At 47.8% G+C, this 22,194-nt stretch overlaps 1 protein-coding gene across 3 annotated transcripts in view; it reads left to right on the forward strand.

Annotated features, from left to right (window-relative positions):
- The window catches only part of GRID1 (glutamate ionotropic receptor delta type subunit 1), a 668,729-nt gene that overhangs the window by 394,510 nt on the left and 252,025 nt on the right, over positions 1 to 22,194 (forward strand). For all 3 annotated transcript variants that reach the window (XM_036829602.1, XM_036829603.1, XM_036829604.1), the window contains exon 5: positions 17,341 to 17,394. In XM_036829602.1, coding sequence (XP_036685497.1) covers positions 17,341 to 17,394 — 54 coding nt within the window. The remainder of the gene's footprint in view (positions 1 to 17,340; positions 17,395 to 22,194) is intronic.

Raw genomic sequence — 22,194 nt, forward strand, 5'->3', positions numbered from 1 at the left:
AGATTTACAAGCAGCTCATGCAGCTCAATAACAAAAAAACGAACGACCCAATCCAAAAATGGGCAGAAGACCTAAATAGACATTTCTCCAAAGAAGATATACAGATGGCCTACAGACACATGAAAGAATGCTCAACATCATTAATCATTAGAGAAATGCAAATCAAAACTACAATGAGATATCATCTCACACCGGTCAGAATGGCCATCATCAAAAAATCTAGAAACAATAAATGCTGGAGAGGGTGTGGAGGAAAGGGAACACTCTTGCACTGTTGGTGGGAATGTAAATTGATACAGCCACTATGGAGAACAGTATGGAGGTTCCTTAAAAAACTACAAATAGAATTACCATACGACCCAGCAATCCCACTACTGGGTATATACCCTGAGAAAACCATAGGTCAAAAAGTGTCATGTACCACAATGTTCATTGCAGCTCTATTTACAATAGCCAGGACCTGGAAGCAACCTAAATGTCCATCGACAGATGAATGGATAAAGAAGATGTGGCACATATATACAATGGAATATTACTCAGCCATAAAAAGAAATGAAATGGAGGTATTTGTAATGAGGTGGATGGAGTTAGAGTCTGTCATACAGAGTGAAGTAAGTCAGAAAGAGAAAAACAAATACAGTATGCTAACACATATATACGGAATCTAAGGAAAAAAAAAAAAGGCCATGAAGAACCTAGTGGCAAGACGGGAATAAAGACACAGACCTACTAGAGAATGGACTTGAGGATATGGGGAGGGGGTGGGGTGAGATGGGACAGGGTAAGAGAGTGTCATGGACATATATACACTACCAAATGTAAAATAGATAGCTAGTGGGAAGCAGCCGCATAGCACAGGGAGATCAGCTCGGTGCTTTGTGACCACCTAGAGGGGTGGGATGGGGAGGGTGGGAGGGAGGGAGATGCAAGAGGGAAGAGTAATGGGAACCTATTGTATATGTATAACTGATTCACTTTGTTATAAAGCAGAAGCTAACACACTATTGTAAGGCAATTATACTTTAATAAAGATGTTTAAAGAAAAAAAAAAAAAAAAAAAAAGAAAAGGATTCAGGAAAAAAAAAGAAACACTTTTCATCATACTTGTGCAGAAAGTGATGTGTGAAGTGGTTTTTTCTGAGAAGAACATATGATTTTGTTAATGTAAATACAGCGTACTGTGTACTAGAGACAGAAAAGAAGCCCTGAGTTTAGGCTTTGCAGAAATCTTAGCCCCAGAGGGAAACATACGCACACCCTGAAATATGCATGGTACAGGGGCCACACATGTGAATCTAGACTCTCAGAGGTATTGCCCAGACTCTAGCTTGGACCCATCCCTGGCCTGGTGGTACATCCTTTTGGTTGAACATGCTCCAGGTGAGTGATTATCTCTGCTGCGGTTTTCTTATGTTTTCTGTCTCTGTCAGTAGAGGTACTTCAAGCCACTATTTTGGGGCATACTGTGGGCACTTTGGACTCAGAGCCATTTGTCTGTATCCTTATTGTTATTTTTGAGGACAGGGGCATGTTTTGCACTCTGTTGCCTTCACCATTTTGCTCATCTTCACTCTTCCTACCTACGGCTTCTTTCTTGCTTTGAGTCTATCCAAACCTTCTCACCCTTCCAGCCCAGTCCCTCCAAGGAGCCTTTCCCACGTCTGCTCTCAAGTCTCCCTGTCGGAGGCCCCTCGAGGCAGCTCATCCATCCACAGGCTGCATGCACATCTGTTCTTCATACCTGTCTTCCCAACAGAACCGGTCTGATTGGGGTAGAGACATCGTCCGTGGCTTCCCTTGTTGCCTTCAGCGTCAAGGACATGCCTAGGAAACGCTCATCCTGGGTTTATGTTGAAGGAGTCCAGATTCCTGAATTCTACAGATTCTTAAATCTTTCATTCTTCTAGAGAGATGTGTTGATAAAAGTGAGCCAGTATGTTTGAACGATTCCTTTGAACAGGCTATTATAAATCCCCAAATCTCACACACATCCGATTGATATCATGTCATTCCTGAGGTTGTTGATGGTCTCCTTACCTTGGGTTGCCTGATGTATGGTTATTTAAATGGGCTGTGGAATGAAGTTGTTGGGTAAGAATCTGACATCCTTCCCCTCTAGGAGTGATAAACAGAGCATGAGCCCAAAATGTGCTTGTGGGTTTGATCAAGAATTCTCTGTGAAATTGTACCTTTTCAGTTGCATGATTGCCCAGAGAACACACTGCCCCAAACAGCCTCCAGGGGCTGTAGATAAGAGCAGAGAAGAGAGCTGTCCCTCTCTCATCCCAAAGTCTGGGTAGGCAGTCTTACCCTCCCAAAGCTTATGAAAATAAGTTCTTCATGAGAAGTTTTGGAGTTTGGGTTCTCAGCTAGCTTTCCAGGCTAACTGCAGAAAAAAGATGTTCCTTTTCATTCTAGTTTTGCCTCCAACTTGCCCTTTTTCATCAGCCCTGGCACAGGCCATGCTCATCCCTACTGTGCCCTCCTACAACCTTCTTGGATCGGTCAGTGTGCTCAGTTGCCAACAACAAAAACCTACTCTAGTTATCTTGAGCATAAAATGAACCTACTAACCTCTGACTGACTTCTGTTTTATTGATTTCTGATTGATGAGACAATTCTGATTTGTTGCCCATGTTTAATCCCTCTTTCCCTCAAACTATTTTAAAATGACAGTAAAGTTAAATGTTAAAAACCCGCAAGGTCAAAGACTACATGGGAGGAGACAACAGTTGGTGAGATCTTGGGGCTAGTTTTTGCAAAGTAGAGAGTAGGTGGAGGAAGGGTGACTGATCCAGCTGAGGTAAGGATGTTACAACCTCAGTGCCTGATGATAAAGATGCTCATGGGAAGTGAGTTGGTTCTACCTGCTTGAGAGCCTTAGAACCCAGAGACCCCAGAAAGTAGGATGAGGCAGGTGGCAGAAACCAGCAGAAATTAAGCAGAGATTTGCATGGAGAATAGTAGGACCTTTACTTCCTTTTCCTGCTTTCAGAATGCCAGCAGCTGGAAGATACCCTTCAGGCAGGTTATTGGAAGAATCTTTTCTGGAGAACCTGAACTGGAGAAAAGACCTCCAGGAGCTGAAATTGTGGAGGAGAGAGGTGTCTTCCAATGCAAAAGCAGGGAAGCCCACCAATCCATCCATCCACAAGCCACATTCATGCCCTTTAGTGAGCTTTTGAATGCCCCACTTTATTTTTTTTATTGAAGTATAGTTGATTTACAATGTTGTGTTAATTTCTGCTGTACAGCATAGTAATTCAGTTATACATATATATACATTCTTTTTTAATATTCTTTTCCATTATGGTTTATCAAAGATATTGAATATAGTTCTCTGTGCTATACAGTAGAACCTTGTTGTTTATCCATTCTTTATATAAAAGCTTACATCTGCTAACCCCAACCTCCCACTCCATCCCTCCCCCAACCCCCTCCCCCTTGGCAACCACCGGTCTGTTCTCTATGCCCGTGGTTCTGTTTCTGTTTCATAGATAGGTTCATTTGTGTCATATTTTAGATTCCACATGTAAGTGATATCATATGGTATTTGTCTTTCTCTTTCTTACTTACTTCATTTAGTATGATAATCTTTAGTTGCATCCATGATGCTGCAAATGCCCCACTTTAAACATGAAAGAACAACCAGGGATTATTATGCATTTGAGGAATGTCTCTTATATGAAAGAGAGAGTACAAAACAAATATGAAAAAGGAATCCAGGGCCAGACTTAGTTTAGGGAACAGAAGAAAACATCAAAAACCATATCACTGATTTAAAGGGATTAAAAATATTTTTTGCTTAAGACATGAACAGGATACTATGTAGAAGAACAGAGAGCACAAAATAGCAACTGAAGGCAAAAAAGTAAATTAACTGAATTTTTAAAAATCCAATAGAAGTATTAGAGTTGAGGAAAGTAAGATCAAAAGTAAAGAGGTATAAAATTGGAGAGTAAACTTGACAAAAATGAATGATTTAGTCTAGAAAGTTCAATATTCTTCTAACAGAAATCCTAGAGAAAGAACAGATAAAAATGGAGACAAGGCAAATATCAAAGAAATAAACAAGAAAATGTTTTGGAACAAAAGGAATGTGTCTTCAGACTAAAAAGTCCTATCTACCATTTCTCTCTTAGCCAAAATAAAGGAAAAGAACACCCACATCAAGGTACTTCAATGGCAAGTTTCAGAGCACCAGGGAGAGAGAAGAAGGGATGCAGAGAGAGAGAGAGAGAGAGTGAGAGGGAGAAAGAAGAAAAGAAGGAGGAGGAGGGGAGGAGGAAGATGGGCAGGTGGCATAAAGGGAACAGGAATCAGAATGACATCGGGATGCTTAGGAGTAACAATGGATGCAAGAAGATACTGGAGAAACACTGTTTTTGTGGATGAGTTAGTACTACCCTATTATGTCTAAGTGAAACAATCAATGTGATAGAAAAATTTTTTAAAGAAATTTCTGTACATGCATAGACTCAAAAATTTACAGCCCATGCACCTTTTCTTAGGAAGAGGCTGTAGGATGAGCTTCAGAAAAAGAAAATAAAACCCAAAAAGATAGAAGTAAGTAATAACAAGTATAGAGAATCCAGCCAGCAGAACAGATAGGAAAGTCTCAGGGCAGTCCCTGGTCATCCAGCTGGAGAGCAGGGGTCCATACAGGAGCAGGGGAGAGAGGGCTCTGAGAGGCTATCTCTGGGGTGAAAGGGAACTGAGAGCTGCTTTTGTATGGCTGAGCATTTGGACAAATATATTATAGAACTTGTATAAATACAAATAAAAGTAATTGCTAATGCAAGAAAAGCAGAAGTTGTATAACCAAGAAAATACTGTAATCACAGTCTACTACTTGGCTTAGTAGGGAACAGTGTTTTTGTAATATTGTCTCACAGTTCTGGAGGCTTGAAGTCCCAAGATTAAGGTGTCAGCAGGGTTGGTTTCTCCTGAGGCCTCCCTTCCTGGATTGTAGATGGTTGCCTTCTTTCTTTGTCCTCACATGGCCTTTTCTCTGTGAGCTTGCATCCCTCATGTTTCTTATTCTTGTTAAAAGGACACCAGTCAAATGGGATTAGGCTCATCTTAATGGCCTCATTTTAACTTAACTCTTTAAAGACCTTGCCTCTAAATACAATTACATTCTGAGGTCCTGGGGATTGGGGCTTCCACATATGAATATGGAGGGCCACAATTCAGCCCATAACATTCCGAGGACATTTCTGTTAGTGTCCTTTTGTGATTCTTCAAGGTAGGGATATAAATACAGTATATCTCAAACTTTCTCAGCATAGACTTTTTTTTTACAGGAGAACTTTTAGCACCTCCTAAGCCTTTTCCATTCCATAGAACACAATCTGGAAGCTCCCAATTCACAAGGTAAAAGCCAGGCTCCACTGCATAGCGTAAGGCCCTGCTGACTGGGACCTGGCAGTATTTCAGTCCATAACTCATGCTTCATGCTACTGACCCTTACACCCCTGATTTTAAGCCACAGCATGACCAACAGTGAGGATGGTTCACACGCACATTTAACTCCAGCTGATAGGTACTTGGACCAGACAATGCCATGACTGCCTCACCAACAGGCCCTGGGCACAGTGAAGCTTGACATAGTGAGAAAGAACCTGCTGGAAAGAATGGGTGTGTGGTCTCAAGGGCTTCTCCACATGGCCAGTCTGACCTCTCTGGAATGCAGATCTGACCATACATATACCATCCTAACTTACAAGGCAAGAAGAGGTTCTGGTCTGGCCATTTGGATAGTGCAGTGGTGTGACAGGGCAGGGTAGGGTGCATGGCATTCCAGGGCTGGGCAGGTGGGTGATGAGTTAGTCAGTACACTCAGGGAAGAAAATGAAGCTTTAATGGAGGACCACCATGGAAAAACATTGATTAATAAAGGTTAGAGGATTGGCTACAGGGTTCTTTACACAAATTATATTTTCTGTACTATATCTATGAGCTAAGAAATCTCCATGGCTAATTTTGATTATAATTGATTTTTGCCTCATCTAATAACCTGAGAACCAAATCCTTATTCATAAGATGTGAAGATGTGACTCAACCACCATTCTTAACCGAATGCCCCTTTTCACCTCCAGGCTTATACATGCTGTCCCCTTAGACTGGAAGACCCTCCCATCCCACCACTACCCACCCCCAGCAGGGGGCTTCTACTTGCCAGGCAAGAGTTGGTATCTGGTTCCTGATTCACTGAAAGCCTCTCTATCACTGCACTTTCTCCCTTGGTCTAGTGGAATTCTCTCTCTTTGTGGCTTTGTCTCTCCCAGTCAGCTGGATTTATTCAAGGATGGGGCCCAAGACTGCCTCAGCTCCATGTTCAGCATCCTTCATAGCACCCGGCACCTAGTAGGAGCCCAGGACATGCTTGCTAAATGGGTGGGTGCGTTCTGCTGTTGTCTCCCTCCCACCTGCTCATGGATTTTCCTGAGGGTGACGCCTGCTTCTTTGACTTTTCCATCTCATTAATCCATGAAGTGGACAAGTCAGAGACTCCTGCTATCCTCCCTGGGGCCTCCATCATGTCTTGCTCTTTCCTCAGGAGGCCTATGGAGTGGGTCCCTTTCTAGCCTGAAGCCTCTTGCTTTGTGCTGATGGCCCTTCCCCTGGGCCCTGTACTGCCAGCCAGACACTAGCCAGCACTTGGCCCTTCCCTGGGCCATGGCCAACTGGTACCAGGGAGGACAGAGTCAAGATGCATCACAACCACACTGAATGACCACCAGGGGAGGGGCTGAGCCCCTCATGAGCTTCCCTATCCTTGGAGTCTGGTGGGACAGATGGCTAGTCCAGACATGGGGACAGGCTGTCTCGTGCCATCATGATTTGAGCTGTACCCTTGGGCTCTCCCACCTGGGCACAGATGATGCTATTCCTGTCTGTGACTCCAAAGAGCTGACCATGTAGTTATATACTAGTTTGTAAGCTTCATTTTCTTTTTCTATTAATAGGGGATCATAAATGATCACCTTCCATGATTGTTGCAAGAATTAGCGGCAATGTAGATTGAGGTTTACATTTTAGAATGAGCACCTTGGAGGCCATATGAAAAATCATGGAAAGACGAGTGTGGATTTGAGGCAGGAATTTTTGAGAGCTACAATAATGCCTGTGCTGGGCATTTTTGTTTGTTGATTCATTAATATTCTTTTTATTTGTGCCCCATTTTCCCCCACAAAGTGAATGAAGTACAATTATTTATGTGTGTATGTGTATATATTTGTGTATGCACACACCCACAGGAATAGGAATGTTTGGAGAGTTTAAAGGTTAATATTGCCCTGGGGGCCAAAGTCATGCCTAATACCAAGATCAGTAGATGAAACCAGTGGGGTGCCTCAGATCAAGGCAGGTTGCAGGACGTGATTGGTGGTAAATTCATTGTTTTTTCCACTCCAGGTACTGAGCTTGGAAGCCTTGTGTTCAGAGAGGTTTTTTTCTCCAAATGATGCCACCAAATGATGGGTAGGGCCTTTCCAGGTCCTTTGTGCAGGCAGTAGAGGTGGAGGGTGGGGCAGGTGGGCCACACCCCCGAGGATGAAGCACACGAGTATTTGGCTTCTACATCTACTCTTCAGCACAATGCAGAGTGACATGGCTTTACTGTTGGGCTCAGAGGACTTTGCTTAAAAACTAAGCTCCTGGCCATGCCCAGGTCTGGGCCCCAACTGTACAGAGGCTTTGTATTTGGTGAGAATTTATATTGTGGATTCCTCCTCCCTCTTTTCTTTTCACTGAGTTTGCCACATCCTCTCTTCCTTACTCCCCAAGACCTCGGAGCCCCACCCATGGACTCTGAATCATTTTCAGGGGATCCAGGGTCCAAGTGAGCCCCAAGATGAGCAGCTATTTATACCCCAGCTCCCCAGCCCCTTGTCCCCACCCCAGCACAGGGTGTCTCCCTGGCTTTCCTGTGTCACAGATCAGCGACTTGTTTCCTGACAATTCCTGAGCCAGGGAACTCCTCCCCAGCACCCAGAGAAAGAAGCGGTTCTTGTCTCCAGAACTGAAAAGAGATTTTTCTTCCTATTTCATTCTCCCAAAAGTCAGGCTCATAAAAAAGAATACAAATTACACCCAGCAGCTCTTATCAGCTTGGTAAAGAATTGCTACTTTCAACGTTATTGACTTAAAAAGAATTCAAACGCTTCCATCTTTTAAAAACAATTTAGGTTGGGAAAAGGAATTAGATGCGTGTGCAGAAATGGCTTGCCTGGCACAATTTGAAGGGGTCGCGGTATTAACCTTGAACGATGATGCTTTAATTGAGCAGCAGAGACAGTGCAGTTGTTCTTCCAGTGGACGTCCCGCTGTGGGTCTTGGTCTCAGAGGCTGACAGCCACACGTGGGGGGCAGGCCTCTGCGGTATTATGTGACCCAGTGGCACTAGGAGGGACTTTTCTGCCCCAAACGGTCCCTACCCCCTCCTTCAGCAGCATCTGATGCTGTGGGTCCCCAGAGCCAGTCTTTGGATGCTCACAGCGCCGGCTCAAGCTCCAGTATGAACGTGCAAATACCCGTGGGAGGGAGAAAAAAACATTTTAAATCAGTTTTAGACTTTTCTTTGCTTATATCTGAAAATCGCTTGCAGCTGGAGCTGGACAGCAGAGTGTATGAGAAATGGTTCAACGCAGCCACCTGCCACCCGAGAGCAGCGTCCCCTGCCCCCTCGGGGACCATGTGGTGACACTGTTCACAGCCCACTGCAGAGACTGGCGGCTGCTCTCACCGAACCAGAGCGGGTGTAAATAAGCTCAGAAGCCATTTGTTCTGTTGTACACCCCAGTCTCCCCAAATGATTGTGTGGTAGCCTCCGTGTGGCCAAGGGCCGGGTATACCTTTCTCTTCCATCAGATGAGATTGACAGAAAAGCTGGCTCCCATTCCCTCCCATCAGAACAGCTTGGGTGTCTGTGAGAGTGAGAACACAGAGGGCCTTATTTGGCTTCTCTGCCTTCCAGGTGGCAGGGAAATTATGGACCATTGATTAAAATCCAAGTATCCATCAGTTTCTACTCATCGGCACTGCCTGGCTTCACTTCTCCAAGTTGATCTTATAAAACAGATCGTGCCTGCGAGCGGACTCCATTTCATTTTTCTGCTGATATTAACACTTCGTCATAAATTGTCCACATGTAGCATATTCTCACTTTTTATTACAGTCAATTGCACTGCCTGTACAGCCCTGGAAACTGTCTCTGTTTCATCTGAAGGATCCACAAATGATCTGTAATGAATCTTCATCCCCCAGAGGCCGTGAGCTGGCCCTTCTGTCCTCTGTACGAAGTGGGAAGGTGGTTTGGAAGAGCTGTTTGTCTCAAACTTGGTAAACAGTGGGGACTGAGGGCAGGGAGGTCTCATGATTGACTAGAAATTGTTTAGATCTATCAGATTTTTACATGTACTTAGTCAATTATGCTTTTTTTTTTTCCCAATAGCAACATAATAGTTTTTCTGAGATCAAAGCAAGTGTAAGAAACAAATCTCATGAACAACACTCTGTCTCAGGTGTGATGGTAATATCTTTTTAAATGCCATCAATGGACCAAACTAGTCCAGAACTTATTGTGTTGCTAAGCAGGATAGATGGGAACTTTCATCAGGAGGTTCAGAACTCAGCACAGGGCTTCCCTGGTGGCGCAGTGGTTAAGAATCCGCCTGCCAATGCAGGGGACACGGGTTTGAGCCCTGGTCTGGGAAGATCCCACATGTCACGGAGCAACTAAGCCCGTGTGCCACAACTACTGAGCCCGCGTGCCACAACTACTGAAGCCTGCACACCTAGAGCCCGTGCTCCGCAACAAGAGAAGACACCGCAGTGAGGGGCCCGCGCACTGCAACGAAGAGTAGCCCCCGCTCGCCACAACTAGAGAAAGCCCGTGAGCAACAATGAAGACCCACACAGCCAAAAAAAAAAAGAACTCAGCACAAATGAAGAAACGATTACATTCCCACAAAAAAGCTCTAAAATTTGATCATGTTGGCATCAGCATCTAAAGGTCATGATATTTTGCATTTATCCACCTTTCACATTCACTTCACTTCATTCTCAGGTTCTCACAGATGTGTTGAAAAAGAATGCTACTTTCAAATACAGGCAGGACTTACTTCGCACAACACTGTGTTAACTGGAAATTAATTGCGTATCAATGCCGTGGGAAGCGAGGACACAGGCCCCTCATGCGTGGGTTTCCATTAGTTCAGTACCTACTGTGCAGAGTGATGGCTGCCTGTATGTCAGTATCCCTTTGCACTGTACTGGGCTTCCTATTTATGCCCCTGACCTTCCTCATACTGAGCACCAGGGAAATATGCAGGCGTGTGAACCCACCATTCATTTCTTCCGTAGACATCTTCTGAAGTTCACTGTCTGCCAGGGTTGCATGGTAACTGCACCAGACCTCGGCCCTCGAGGAGCTCACCTCTTGGTGATGGACTGGAAGCTGCTCTCCATATACAGAAACCCTTTGGCAACCAGGGGACCACCTGACCCAGGGGTTCTGGGGAGGGGTGGTGGCAGGAAACTCCAGAATCCAGGACCTGACTTCACAGAAGTCCCTGTGGCTCCACACGCCAAGCCTCACCACTGTCTGCATCGTCTTCACGCTCAACTCTTGGTTTTTCATGAAACATCTACAAAAAGTGCCAAGAATGAGTTTGTCTTTGTTTGGTCCCTGAGTCGGCATGATACACTCAAAAGTGCGTGGGATCTGGCATCTGAAAGGCTTGATTATGCTGCCTCGGTTGCACTGACTTGCTGGGAGACTTGGGGCAAGTTTCCCCATCTGTAGGCTCAGAACCTCTGTCAGTGGGCTGTTGTGAGACTCAGGGAGGTTTCATGTGCAGAGGGCTTAGCTCCGGGTCAGGTGGCAGAGTTTTTCAGTGAGTGTCAGTGATTGGACCCAGCCTGCAAGCAACCCTCACCTCCATCCAGCCTCTCCCAGCCAGAGCGTTCCCTGAACTCCCAGGCCACAGGCTCAGCTCTCCCTCAGCAAAAACACCCTCTTACTGTCCCAGAGTTATGTTTGGAAGCTATGCAAGATTAATTCTGCCACACCTTCCCCAGATGGCCTTGTGTAGCTGGGGTGATTTCCTTGTCTCCACCATCCTCCAGCCAACTCCCCTTCTGTCCCCCGACATACCCACATGTGCTCAGGTGGCTGAATTTCCTGCTCCCACCAAGGGTGAGGGCCCTGGGCTTCAAGGAAGCTGTAGCAGAACGATGGGTGAGGTGGGAACAGAAACCTCACACTCGGTCAGGAGGTTCCATCTATTGGGAAGGGTCTGGGAGAGGAAACTGGAAAAGAGACCCACATAGGGCCCAAGATTCCCCACTCAGCTCTAGGAGTAAGGATGGAGCCAGAAGTAGGAGCCGTGGGAGACTGGGGGAGATCCTTAAGGCAGTTTTCTGGTGAAAAGAAGGCTCCAAGAGGTTCTAGAGAAAAGGCTGGAGTATCTGAGCCAGAAGTTCAGGCCCTTTTCCCAAGAAGACAGCCCTTGGGAACCATGGTGTGGCCTGACCTAGTGATAACTGCCCTTTACGGGGTTCCTCATGGTGGTTCTGGGCGTATCTTTTGAAACTCGGGCCTCATGGTGGCTGCCTTGCTGATTTCCTTATAAATGGGCTCCTGAAATTGTCCGTAGTCTCGCCATCAGCTACTCCCCTTCCTTGCAAATGGGGGGCATCGCACTCCCTCGTGCTTCAGAGGGGTGACATTGCACAGAGAGAATTGTTCCTAAATAGCATGTTGTTGCAAAGGCAGCAGTGGGTCTTTAAAGTTAGCTCAATATCTGTCCTTGGGAAAATGCCAGGCCCCGGGCTCCATGGGGAGAATGTTCTGAAATGTTAGAGTTGTGGTTTTAAAGAGATGCTAGTCGTTGACAAGCTTTCATTATCTCAGGCTCCCAGTGTTGGGGGGTGGGGGATGCTGGATAAGTGGCCAACAATTAACATGTACATGAATAGTCAGTGGCATTTGCACTTTGTAAAATAAATCCTCAGCGATGTTGCTGGAAGGCTTTCATGTGGAGGTTTTTTCCACTCCATTTACTATTCCTTGAGGCCAAGATAAAGTGAAACAGCCTCAGACTTGACAACGGCAAGTGGTACAATGGTCTCATACTTAGGAGGATAAGTTAACCTGGGAAGGAAGGCACCGCAGCTAGTAAGGCCATTTTCTTAGATATGAAAAAAAAGATCATTTTGTTCCCATAGTCAGAGGGCCAGGCTCAAAGGCTCGTACATTTGCTCTGACAGTTGTCCAGGCCTTTTAGGGAGCTGCATTATCAAGGGAAAAGAACATAGGCTTTGGGGACAGATGGACCTGAGTTCAAATCCAGTCTCTACTAACAGAGGGGCTTGTGCAAGATCCGAGTCTAGATCTAGATCTTAGTTCCTCGGCTGTGAAATGGGGATGAGACCCTACCTGGCTCCTTAGGGTGTTGTGAACCAAGCGAGACCTGTGGCTTGTCAAGTGGACGGGTTGTATTGAAGTATCTGGCTGGTGCTTGATAAAAGCAGGCTCTCGTTGCCCTTGGAAATGGCTGCAACTTGGTTCTGCATGAAAGACTGTGAACACAGAGGAAAGGGAACAGGCTGGAGATGCTTTCTCTGATCCCTCAGAACTCCTGTCTTCTCTGCTTCCGTCCAGATGTTTGCATATTAGCACTGATCCTCACTTCCACGTGGTCCCAGCCCCTTCCAGGCGAGCTGCCCCACACATCCCATTCCTGGCAGTGCTAGGGGTTGCTGTCATTTTGGGAGCCAGGAGCTGGGGTTTGATCTGCCTCTACTTCCCTATGGAAACTGTGGGATCAAGGTGGCTGGGTGTTCAGGACAGCATCTAAATGTCCCCTGGCGCCTGGCGAGCCTGCAGGGATGGTGTGTCCTGCATCACTTATACTCTGGCTCCATAGATGCGACTGGCCGTAGGAAAAGGCACCCTGAGGTTCGGACAGGGGCTGCTGCTCACGGACGAGGGGACACATTCCCTCCTCCAGGTGTGGGTGTGGGAAGAACAGCTGCCTTCCGCTTCCTTTAACAGGGGTCTACCTATGACAGTGCACTTATCTCTCAGAAGGGTGGTATGTGGGTGTCAGAACAAGGGCAGATGTCCAGTTCTGCCTCTGCAAGTGATGTCCCTTCCCACTGGCTGTCTGTGTCCACCATCCCAGCTCTTAGCCTGGGTTACATGCCACCTGAAGCATTTTGGGTCTTCTCTTCTATTCAAAAGGGGCTAAAACAGGAGTCAGCATGACTCTTTAGAAGTTCCCACCTCCTCAGTCCTTCTTCTAAAGTTCTCCACTTGCCACTCTATTGAGGGACCCCAGGAGTCAGGCCTTTGGGTTCTGATGGTCTGGCATAGCCTTTCAGGGACTCACAGCAATGACCTAAGCAGGGCTGCCTGTGCTGTGCCGAGGCATTGCGCCACTGCGGGCATCCCTTGGGTTCACTGAGACCTAGTTTCCAGGGTCTGTGCGGAGCTCCTGAAGTTGCTCAGGACTCTACCACCTGCCACTGCATTATTTAGTGGGGAGTTTCACAGCCATGGTGCCCCGTTCCAGGAGAGAAGCCCGGTCGGTTGCAGGAAACCAGCCTCCCTACCTGCGGTGGGCAAGTGACCAGGAGCCCAGCCGGAGCAGAACGCCAGCTCCACTCCCTGCCTACCCGTGGAATGAAGGGCCTGCCCTTATTGGTCTAGTTGGTCCAGCGCTCCTCTGCAGACGCCAGCGGTGTTTTGCAGTGGTAAACCCGCAGCGTGGCTGGGATGAGGGGAGGCCCCACTGTGCTGCCGTGGAGGGTCTGTGGACTCATAGAGGAGGCAGTGCTGACCATATCTGCGTGTTTGTTATTGGTCTGTTGGCTCCACAGCGGCATGGACGGGACTCCTGGCTCACACCCCTATGCAGGAGAGTTAGGGCAGCTGCTGTGTGTGTCTGGTGCCGTCTGTTGACTGAAAGAAGGAACACATGAGAGATTACCCACTTCTACACATTCAAAAGAGACCATCGAAGGACAACCAGCCAGGAGATGTGAGTGGAAGGAGTAGGGAGGGCCTTCGTGTTCACTGATGGTCCATAGTGAGCTTCTTTCTGGGCTGGAAGCTTCACCCGTAATTTCATTTAATTCTCACAGTAACTTTAAGATAGGAGGTGTTTGTCTCAGGTTGGGTCCCCCGAAGCAGACTTTGGGGCAAGAGTGTGTGTGACAGTGATTTAGTAAGAAGTGTTCCCAGGGGAATTAAAAAAAAAAAACAAACCTGGCTGGGGAGTGGGAACGTGGAACAGGGAAGTGAAAGCAACCAGCGAGGGTGCACGAGCGAGGTCGTGTGGGCTGGCCCCGCAGAAGGAATCCGGAAACAGCTGAGCTCACACTCTGGGCAGTCCCCGTCGGGGAACGGGGCAGCTGGGGTTTGGATACGTGGCACCCTCAGTCCTTGGCGAGGGTGTACATTTTCCCGAGTGCCAAGGAAGGTTCGGACAGCTGGCCGCAGTGCCTGCCATTGGCAGTGAACGCATACGGGGAGCCACTGGGCTCCGAATTCCTAATGGGATTTGAGGGGGACCAGGGCAGAGTGTCAATAGTACTGCTGGCCTCCGAACACCCTGTATGCATGGGACTGCCGCTCAGAGAGGTGGAATAGCTCGCCCAGGAGCACTCAGCTAAGCAGAGGCAGACCTGGGATTCGACCGTCCTGTGCTTGCCTGTCCCCTCCTTACCTTGCTGGCTCTGAGGTGAAAGGGAGGTCTTGGGGGTCTCCACCTGCCTCAGCCATGGCAGGGGAGGAACAAGGAAAGGACGGCACTTAGAAGGGGACACGTCCACTGGGCTGGGAACATTTAGGGCTCTGCCCACGGAGCTGGCAGCTCTCCAGCCATCGGGGGGAGGGGTGTTCTTGCTAAATCTGCAGTCGCTTCTCCTCACCATCTATCTCAGCTTCTGTGGGAGTTGCACCCTCTGGAAAAGGCTGTAGCCAAGTGCTGTTTATCTCCGTGTGGGGAAAAGAGGCTTAACAAATTAGCTAATTGGTGAGGGAAAGTAGGACAGGAAAGTTGGCCAGTTGTCCTGTGGGGTTTTCTGATCAATTCTTTCCATCACTATCTTCCACGCATGAGGATGAGACCAGGCGGGAAGATGCCTTAATGTAGCCAGGGCTCCCACCTGCTTCCTGGGATGTCCTGGCAACTGAGTCAGGTCCTCTGCACTGCTGGCTCCTGCAGGGACACTGGAGGACCTCTCACCTGTACAGGTGCACCTATACCTTCAGATTCACAGAACTGTACATTCTGGAGTAGAGCTCTCAGCTCCAGAGGCTGAGAGTCAGGGTTCAGAGCTCTGAAACAACACAGCATGTCAGGCACATGACTATTCCCAGTGAGTTAGGAATCCAAGGAGTGCGGCCCAGGATCGGCATTCTTAAAAGCTCCCTAGGAGGTTCTTACATGCAGCCAGACTTGAGACTCACGGCTGCAGAATGCCAGTGCATGATGGCGTGTTACCCCTCACCTGTGGTCAACCTCCGTGTTGATACTTGCATACCATATATGGCCCTGCTATCTGCCTTCCATGCAGGCATTTCCACAATGAGATCTTGATGCTCCCGCGGCAACCCATTCCATCTTGAACTCCTTGGAAAGTCAGGAACTTCTCTTCTATATTGAGTTGATATCTGCTCCCCTGAGTACAGGAGCCTTTGGTCCTAAATCAACTCTCAGAGGCTGCAAAGAGCAATTCCAGCCTCTCTTGCACACCTGCACTGTCCCTGGTGACTGTAACTGGCCATCAGTTTTCACTGTCCCATTCTGTGACCGCTTCCAGTCTGGAGTGCCCCCTATCATGCAGGGTGGCCCAGTAGTCAACCCCCCAAGGGGTAGCACAGACCCCCAGCCCCCTGGGTTACTGGAGCAGGGAGGCTCCTTACCACTTTGTGACTCATCTGTTAAGAAGAACGAATCAGATCTCTGTGTACTGAAGAGGAAAGATATTTTTGATACACTAAGTCAAAAATGACAATTGTAACCTGATGTGTATTTCATGATCCCATTTTAATAAAAACATCTGTCTGACAAGTGTATGTAGATACATACATGCAGAAGTGACTGAAAACTTCTGGAAGGGGCCATTTGGAACACTCTCTGGGGGATGAATTTGGAGGGATACGTGGGATGTTTTCACTACTGTAGTGCATTAAAAAAATGGGGCAGGTTTATGGGATAATTTTGAACATTTTAATTTTTCTGTATTTTTCCAAATAAAAAAGTGACAAAAATTACATTAAAAAATACCAAAAAAAGTAAAAATAAAAGAGGACTACAATCTGAGCTCTCTCCCAGGTTCGTAGATGGCCTGGAACAGTGCCTGGCACTCAGCAGTATTTGGCTCGTGCTAACTGTGAGTATTCTTACAGGACAGGCTTGAAAACTCTCAGTTCCTCCTCTTTTTCAGTCTGTTGGATTACCAATTAAAAAAGGGAAAGCGCACTCATGAAAACATATGAGAAACAAAATAAGTAACTGGGTCCTATCTGCTTCGCCCTCCTATACTTCATTCACATCTTCAACAACAGTATTCATTTATATATTGAACACCTACTATGTGCTGGTTATAGTGTAAGGTTTTGAGACACAAATGTGACAGCCACAGATGTGGCCCCTGACCTCGTGGAGACCCCCAGCTTGGTGAAGGAGATAGACAATAAAAAATAAATAAGCTGATAATTATTCAAGTACAGACATGGCAAGTGCTATAAAGAAATAGAACAAAATGCTCTAAGAGAGAATGATGGGGATGGGGGTCACTGCCCCGGAGCAAAAAAGAGCCAGTTCTAGGGTCCTTGATGGCTTCTTTAGAACTGAAGACAGCTCAGAGCCCCAGCTGTGAGCTGCCATCTTTCTGGGTGTTGTTTAGCTAGGCTGGACAAGCTGCTGCTGTAAATCCCTTGTTCCAGATTCCTGATTCTCTAGCCTCAGGCAGTGATGAGACATTCCCCCCTGAGCGCCCCTCCAGAAAGGTGTTTGCAGGCATTCTCCAAGAGGAGAGAGGGGAGGGATGTCCCCGCCCATGGCCCTGTGACGCCTCCTGGAACTGCACTGGCGCGTGAGAGCTCTGAAGAACAGCAGGAAATCAGATGTCCGTGTTCAAATGATGCGTCTTGTAGCTAAGGCAGCCAGAGCTGGCCCCAGGGGGATGGCGTGTTTGGTGCAGAAGAAATTTTCCAGAAACAATGTTTATCAGACTCCATCTCGGCAGTCATCCTGTGCATCTGCCAGCTTCTGGCTTGCTTCTGGTCATGTTTTTTTTTCTCTCTCTCTCTCTCTGCAGGCCGTGGAGACCAACCTGGCTTCCAAGGACAGCCACTGGGTCTTTGTGAATGAGGTAAGAGCCCCAGAATGGTGAGGGGCGTGGCCTGCACTGAGCCCCCGCCCCTTGGGAAAGTGCAGAGTGATCCTTTCAGGCTCAACTCTGACTTGGGGTGCTGGAATAGATTCCAGGGCTCCACTGTGCAAGACAACAGGTGAGAGAGGTAGACAGAGCTTGCCAAGCTACTCACCTGGAGCAGGTGGAAACCAGGGGAAGAGTGGAGATCTGAGTCCAGGAGGAAGTCAAGAGTCAATGAGAAGTGGTGTCAGGCATTAGATGTGCAGGGTGAGGGGAGGTCGCCAGTCAGGGGTCAGAGACCGGAGAGATGAGGGTGGGTTAGAAAATGGGGTGCAGAGGGGGTGGGCAAAGGAATGCAGAGGGGATGGAGGCTGCATTTCCTGCAGGAGGTTGAAGGTATGTGTGTTATGTGATTCTGCGTGAGGGTGTGTGTATAAGAGTGCATAGGTGTGAGTGTGTAACTGTATATATTTGTGAGAGTGTGGATGTGTGTGCATAAGTGTGTGTGTGCATGTCAGTATGTGTATGAGTATATGTGTGTGTGTATAGGTGTGTGTGTATGTGGATGTGTGTGCACACCCCCCCCCGTGCAGCTGGTCAGGGCATGGTTCAGTGTAACCATTTAAAGGGGGTAAATGGGAAATCTCTCCCATGACTGACCATTCCACTGGTTTGGGTCCTGGGAGGAATGGGTACACCAAGGTTTCACTGCAGCCTGGTCTGCTCTCCACCAGTGACACCGTAACTTGTCCTGGCCACCTCCACGCTGCAAACATTACACGGGAGTGGCCTGTGATGCCGTGCCCTCTGCCCGCACATCCATTCAGGAAGCACCCACCAGGGCAGCCTGGTGACCCTAGCCAGCTATTAACACAGCTGACTCTAGAAAGTGCTTCCTGGCACGGGCTTTCATCAGCCCTGTGGCCTTCCATTGCTCCTAAATTAACTGATCGATTTCTAATGGCCACATACTAGAAGATGCAAGGTTTATTGTGCAGGTAATTTATGCTTTTATGATGTGTGTTTCTTCATCAGCTCAGTGCTACTATGGCTGAAAGAGCTTGGGGTGGCTGGTTTTATAATTTTTCAGGTAGTATCAGATAGTAACTGCTTGCAAGGCCCACTTTTCATGGTTTGTCCATAAATTTATATCTTATTAGCGCCACGTCTACACGGGCCAGTGGGAGACATGCGAGGTAACTGCCCATTTCCCTCGGGTTGCGGATGGTTGTGCTGTTGATTAGGAGAAGGGACATGGCAGCCACCTCCCCTTTCTTCAGAGCCTGACAGAGTCCCCCATGGTCCCTGGGAAGTTTGATCCTCTGGGCTTTGCCATCGTCTTTATAGGTTTCTTTTATTTGGGGCAAAGGATGCATTCTATGTACCACTTAAGGCAAATATCTAGTGCTGGCTTTATTTTAGGGGGGACTCCTCCAAATTGGATAGCCAGTGTTTCTCTATTGCCAGTCTTCAAAAAGTGCTCTATTTTTACATTTCTAACTTATTTCCTTTTTCCTCCCCTGCATCCTGACCCACTCCCAGGGCCCTCTTGTCTGTCCCTCTTATTCCCTTTCGAGGGCTGGGGTTAACGCTAACCAATGTGAGGTGCCCCCAGGGCATTGCCTGGGCGGCTGGAACCCAAGACTTACTTAGTGCCACTGGGAGGCATCAGGTGTGGGCACACCTGTCGGAGCCACACTGGAACAGCCGCACCCAAGAGGATGGCTGTGTTCCACCCCAGTCGTCAGTGCACCGCACCGCACTGTGAGTTGGCACACCAATCATGTGACTGTCCCTGGGATAAGTGTGTCCTCTTCCAGAAGTGACCTCCCTCTTTCTTGGTTTCCTTGTCTGTGGGGAGGCCAAGCACTTGTCAGGGCATTTCGTGTTTGTTAATATCCTTATCCTCATCAACAACCCTGTATGTCAGTTATTACCATCCTCATTTTGCAGATGGGAAAAGGGAGGCCTGAGAGGTTAAATCACTTGCTCAAGGTCATACAGCTGTTGAATGGTGCATTTGGGATTCTGTGTGATGACTGTCTGGCTCCAGAGCCCTTTCCACCAAAGGACACCATCATGCATGTGGCCCTGACAACGATCCTTAACCTATGGTCAGGGTCTAATTCAATAAGGTCAGTCAGTAGGGCTCAGGTATGCATACTGACAGGGACACTCTTGGGCTGGCCTTGGTGTCAGCTCATGGACATTCCTGAAGCCTGCGATCTAAAGGTGGGTCCTTTTGTAAAGCTTTGACCCTTAGACCCCAGTGTGGCCTCTGGTTAATGGCTAAGATGTTCTCTAAATTGACTTATCCTTTGGAGCTAGCCATATTCAAAACTGCTGTTTCCTATTACAGCATGGTCCCATTGGGAACAAGTCCTGTTATTCTTATGACAGTTAGATTTCCAGGCTTTATTCAAAGAGCCACAGACAAATATTTTCCCAGTTGCTTTTCCATTTATCATATGTGATGGCTAGGAAAAACTAAAATAGGAAAAGAAGAGGAGCAGGCATTTGGTAGCTCCAACATGGTCTCCAGAATCCAGCATCTACACTGGGGCCCCATCTTCCCTCTTCCTGAGCTGCTCCCCACTTCTCTGGAGGAAGTTCAGTCCATCAGATGTGCTCAGGTCTGTGCCTCTTCCTACCACGTTTTTCTCCAAGACGGTCCTCCGGCTCCACCCCCTGCTTCCCTCATTCCTTACAGGCTCTGTCCTCCAGTTTCTCTCTCTGTATTTGACTTTCTTAATATATTTTCCTGGATTCAAGATAAACATTCAAGGGCACATATTTTTGTTTGCTTTCTTCATGCAGTGGTTTTCTTAATATGTCTACCCCTTCACCAGTGAATATTGGTGTTGCATGTTACAAGCCTGTTTTATTTGGAGAAGGGGTAATTGGATACAGAGAAAGGTTTGTGAGTATGTGAGCCTCACTGATAATTTCTACAGGTCTCTGGGCTCCACTGTGGGGACACTAGCAAGCAGGTGTGCTTTGGGGTGTAAACTCTATTTTTATTGATTGATTAAATTACACGTTAATTTGGAGGAGGATGGGGGATTCAAAAGAATGTGTGGAAAGCAAATTTGAACATTAGTCAAGGTGGCCACTAGGCCATGAGTCCCTTGAGGACATGGTCAGAATCCAGCTCACCACTGAATCCCCAATACCCCATGCAAAGAGTAGATTCTTTTTTTTTTTTTTAATTTATTTTATTTATTTATTTATGGCTGTGTTGGGTCTTCGTTTCTGTGCAAGGGCTTTCTCTAGTTTCAGCAAGTGGGGGCCACTCTTCATCGTGGTGCGCGGGCCTCTCATTATCGCGGCCTCTCTTGTTGCGGAGCACCGGCTCCAAACGCGCAGGCTCAGTAGTTGTGGCTCACGGGCCTAGTTGCTCCGCGGCATGTGGGATCTTCCCAGACCAGGGCTCAAACCCGTGTCCCTTGCATTGGCAGGCAGATTCTCAACCACTGCGCCACCAGGGAAGCCCAAGAGTAGATTCTTAAAAAGGTTTGGTTGAAGGCAAGTCGATGTACTTAGGATAGGGTAGAACAAGTTGCTTTGAATAGTACTTCCCAGCCAGCCTCTGAGAAAAGGCAAAGGCAACAATTAAGATGGGAGGCTCAGGGATGGAGGGGACAGCTCTGGGTCATTCATCGGAAGCTACCAGTTCAGGACCAGTCAGACTTGACTTTGGCCCCCAGAACCTCTTTATCAGCTGGTCTGGAGAGCTTTCTGTCCACGTGGCTCTGGCCCAGTGATGCACAGGTGTCCTCAGTGCTGGGTGGAGTCGGGATGCAGTGGAGAATGCCCTCCCTGAGAGGCTCTGTGTCCAGGCAGGACACATCTGCCTCATAGCCTGGCCTCTTGGGAACTTTTTGGAGGAAATTCTTTTGTGGAATATGTCTATCTCTCCAGCCTCTTCCAGAACCATCTGTGAAGGGGACTTGAAGCACTCCATTTGTTACTGGACAGCTCTCATGGTTAGACTAGCTCCTCCAGACATAGAAACAAAAGCAAGCTTTGATGGAAGTGGTTCAAGAAATGCAGAAGCACATGCATAACCCTTGCACTTAGGTTTTGTCAGCAAGTGATGTTCTGAGCTGTGTTCTGTGGCTCAGCAGGGGCCCAGGGGGAGGTGGGCTTTAGGAGGGAGGAGTCACATCCGGCAGGCCCTCACACACTTCTTCCTTGCCAGCCGATGTCCATGACCCCCACATCCCATATCTTTGTTCTCTGAGCTCCAGACCCACGGATCCAGATGCCTTCTGGACTCAGCCACTTGGAAGCCTCATGACCACCTCCAGCTCAGTGCGTCTCTCTCTGAACTCATCATCCTCCCCCTAACCTGGTTCTCACCCAGTGCTCCAGTCCCAGGGACTGGTGTCTCCATCCTATTTGTTAGCTCCCTAGCCAATGGACAAAAGCCCACATCCTGCTCCCTGCCTCAGAACCTGCTCCAGGATGACCCCATCACACCTTTCCATGCTTTTGTACTTCTTACCCTCTGCCCACTCTCCCATGGCTCATCCATGCAAGCAGTGGGTGACTTGTTGTTTCCTCTATTTATTTTCCTCTCCTGGCTCTGGACCTTTGCTAGGATTTTCCTTTATTCCTGGAATGCCTGTCTCTGGCTATCAAGGACTTACCTTTTCAAGTCCTGTGGGGTACAAGCTCTTCCTCTCGGGCACACAGGCTCCCCTGTGCCCTGGACAGGCCATTGGCAGGTGGTGGAGCAGCCAGGGAGGAGGGCAGGGGAAGCACTGGCCAGGCTTCCTGCAGCAGTCTCCACAC

The sequence above is a fragment of the Balaenoptera musculus genome, chromosome 16 (genome assembly GCF_009873245.2).
Source record: "Balaenoptera musculus isolate JJ_BM4_2016_0621 chromosome 16, mBalMus1.pri.v3, whole genome shotgun sequence".
NCBI lineage: Eukaryota > Metazoa > Chordata > Mammalia > Artiodactyla > Balaenopteridae > Balaenoptera > Balaenoptera musculus.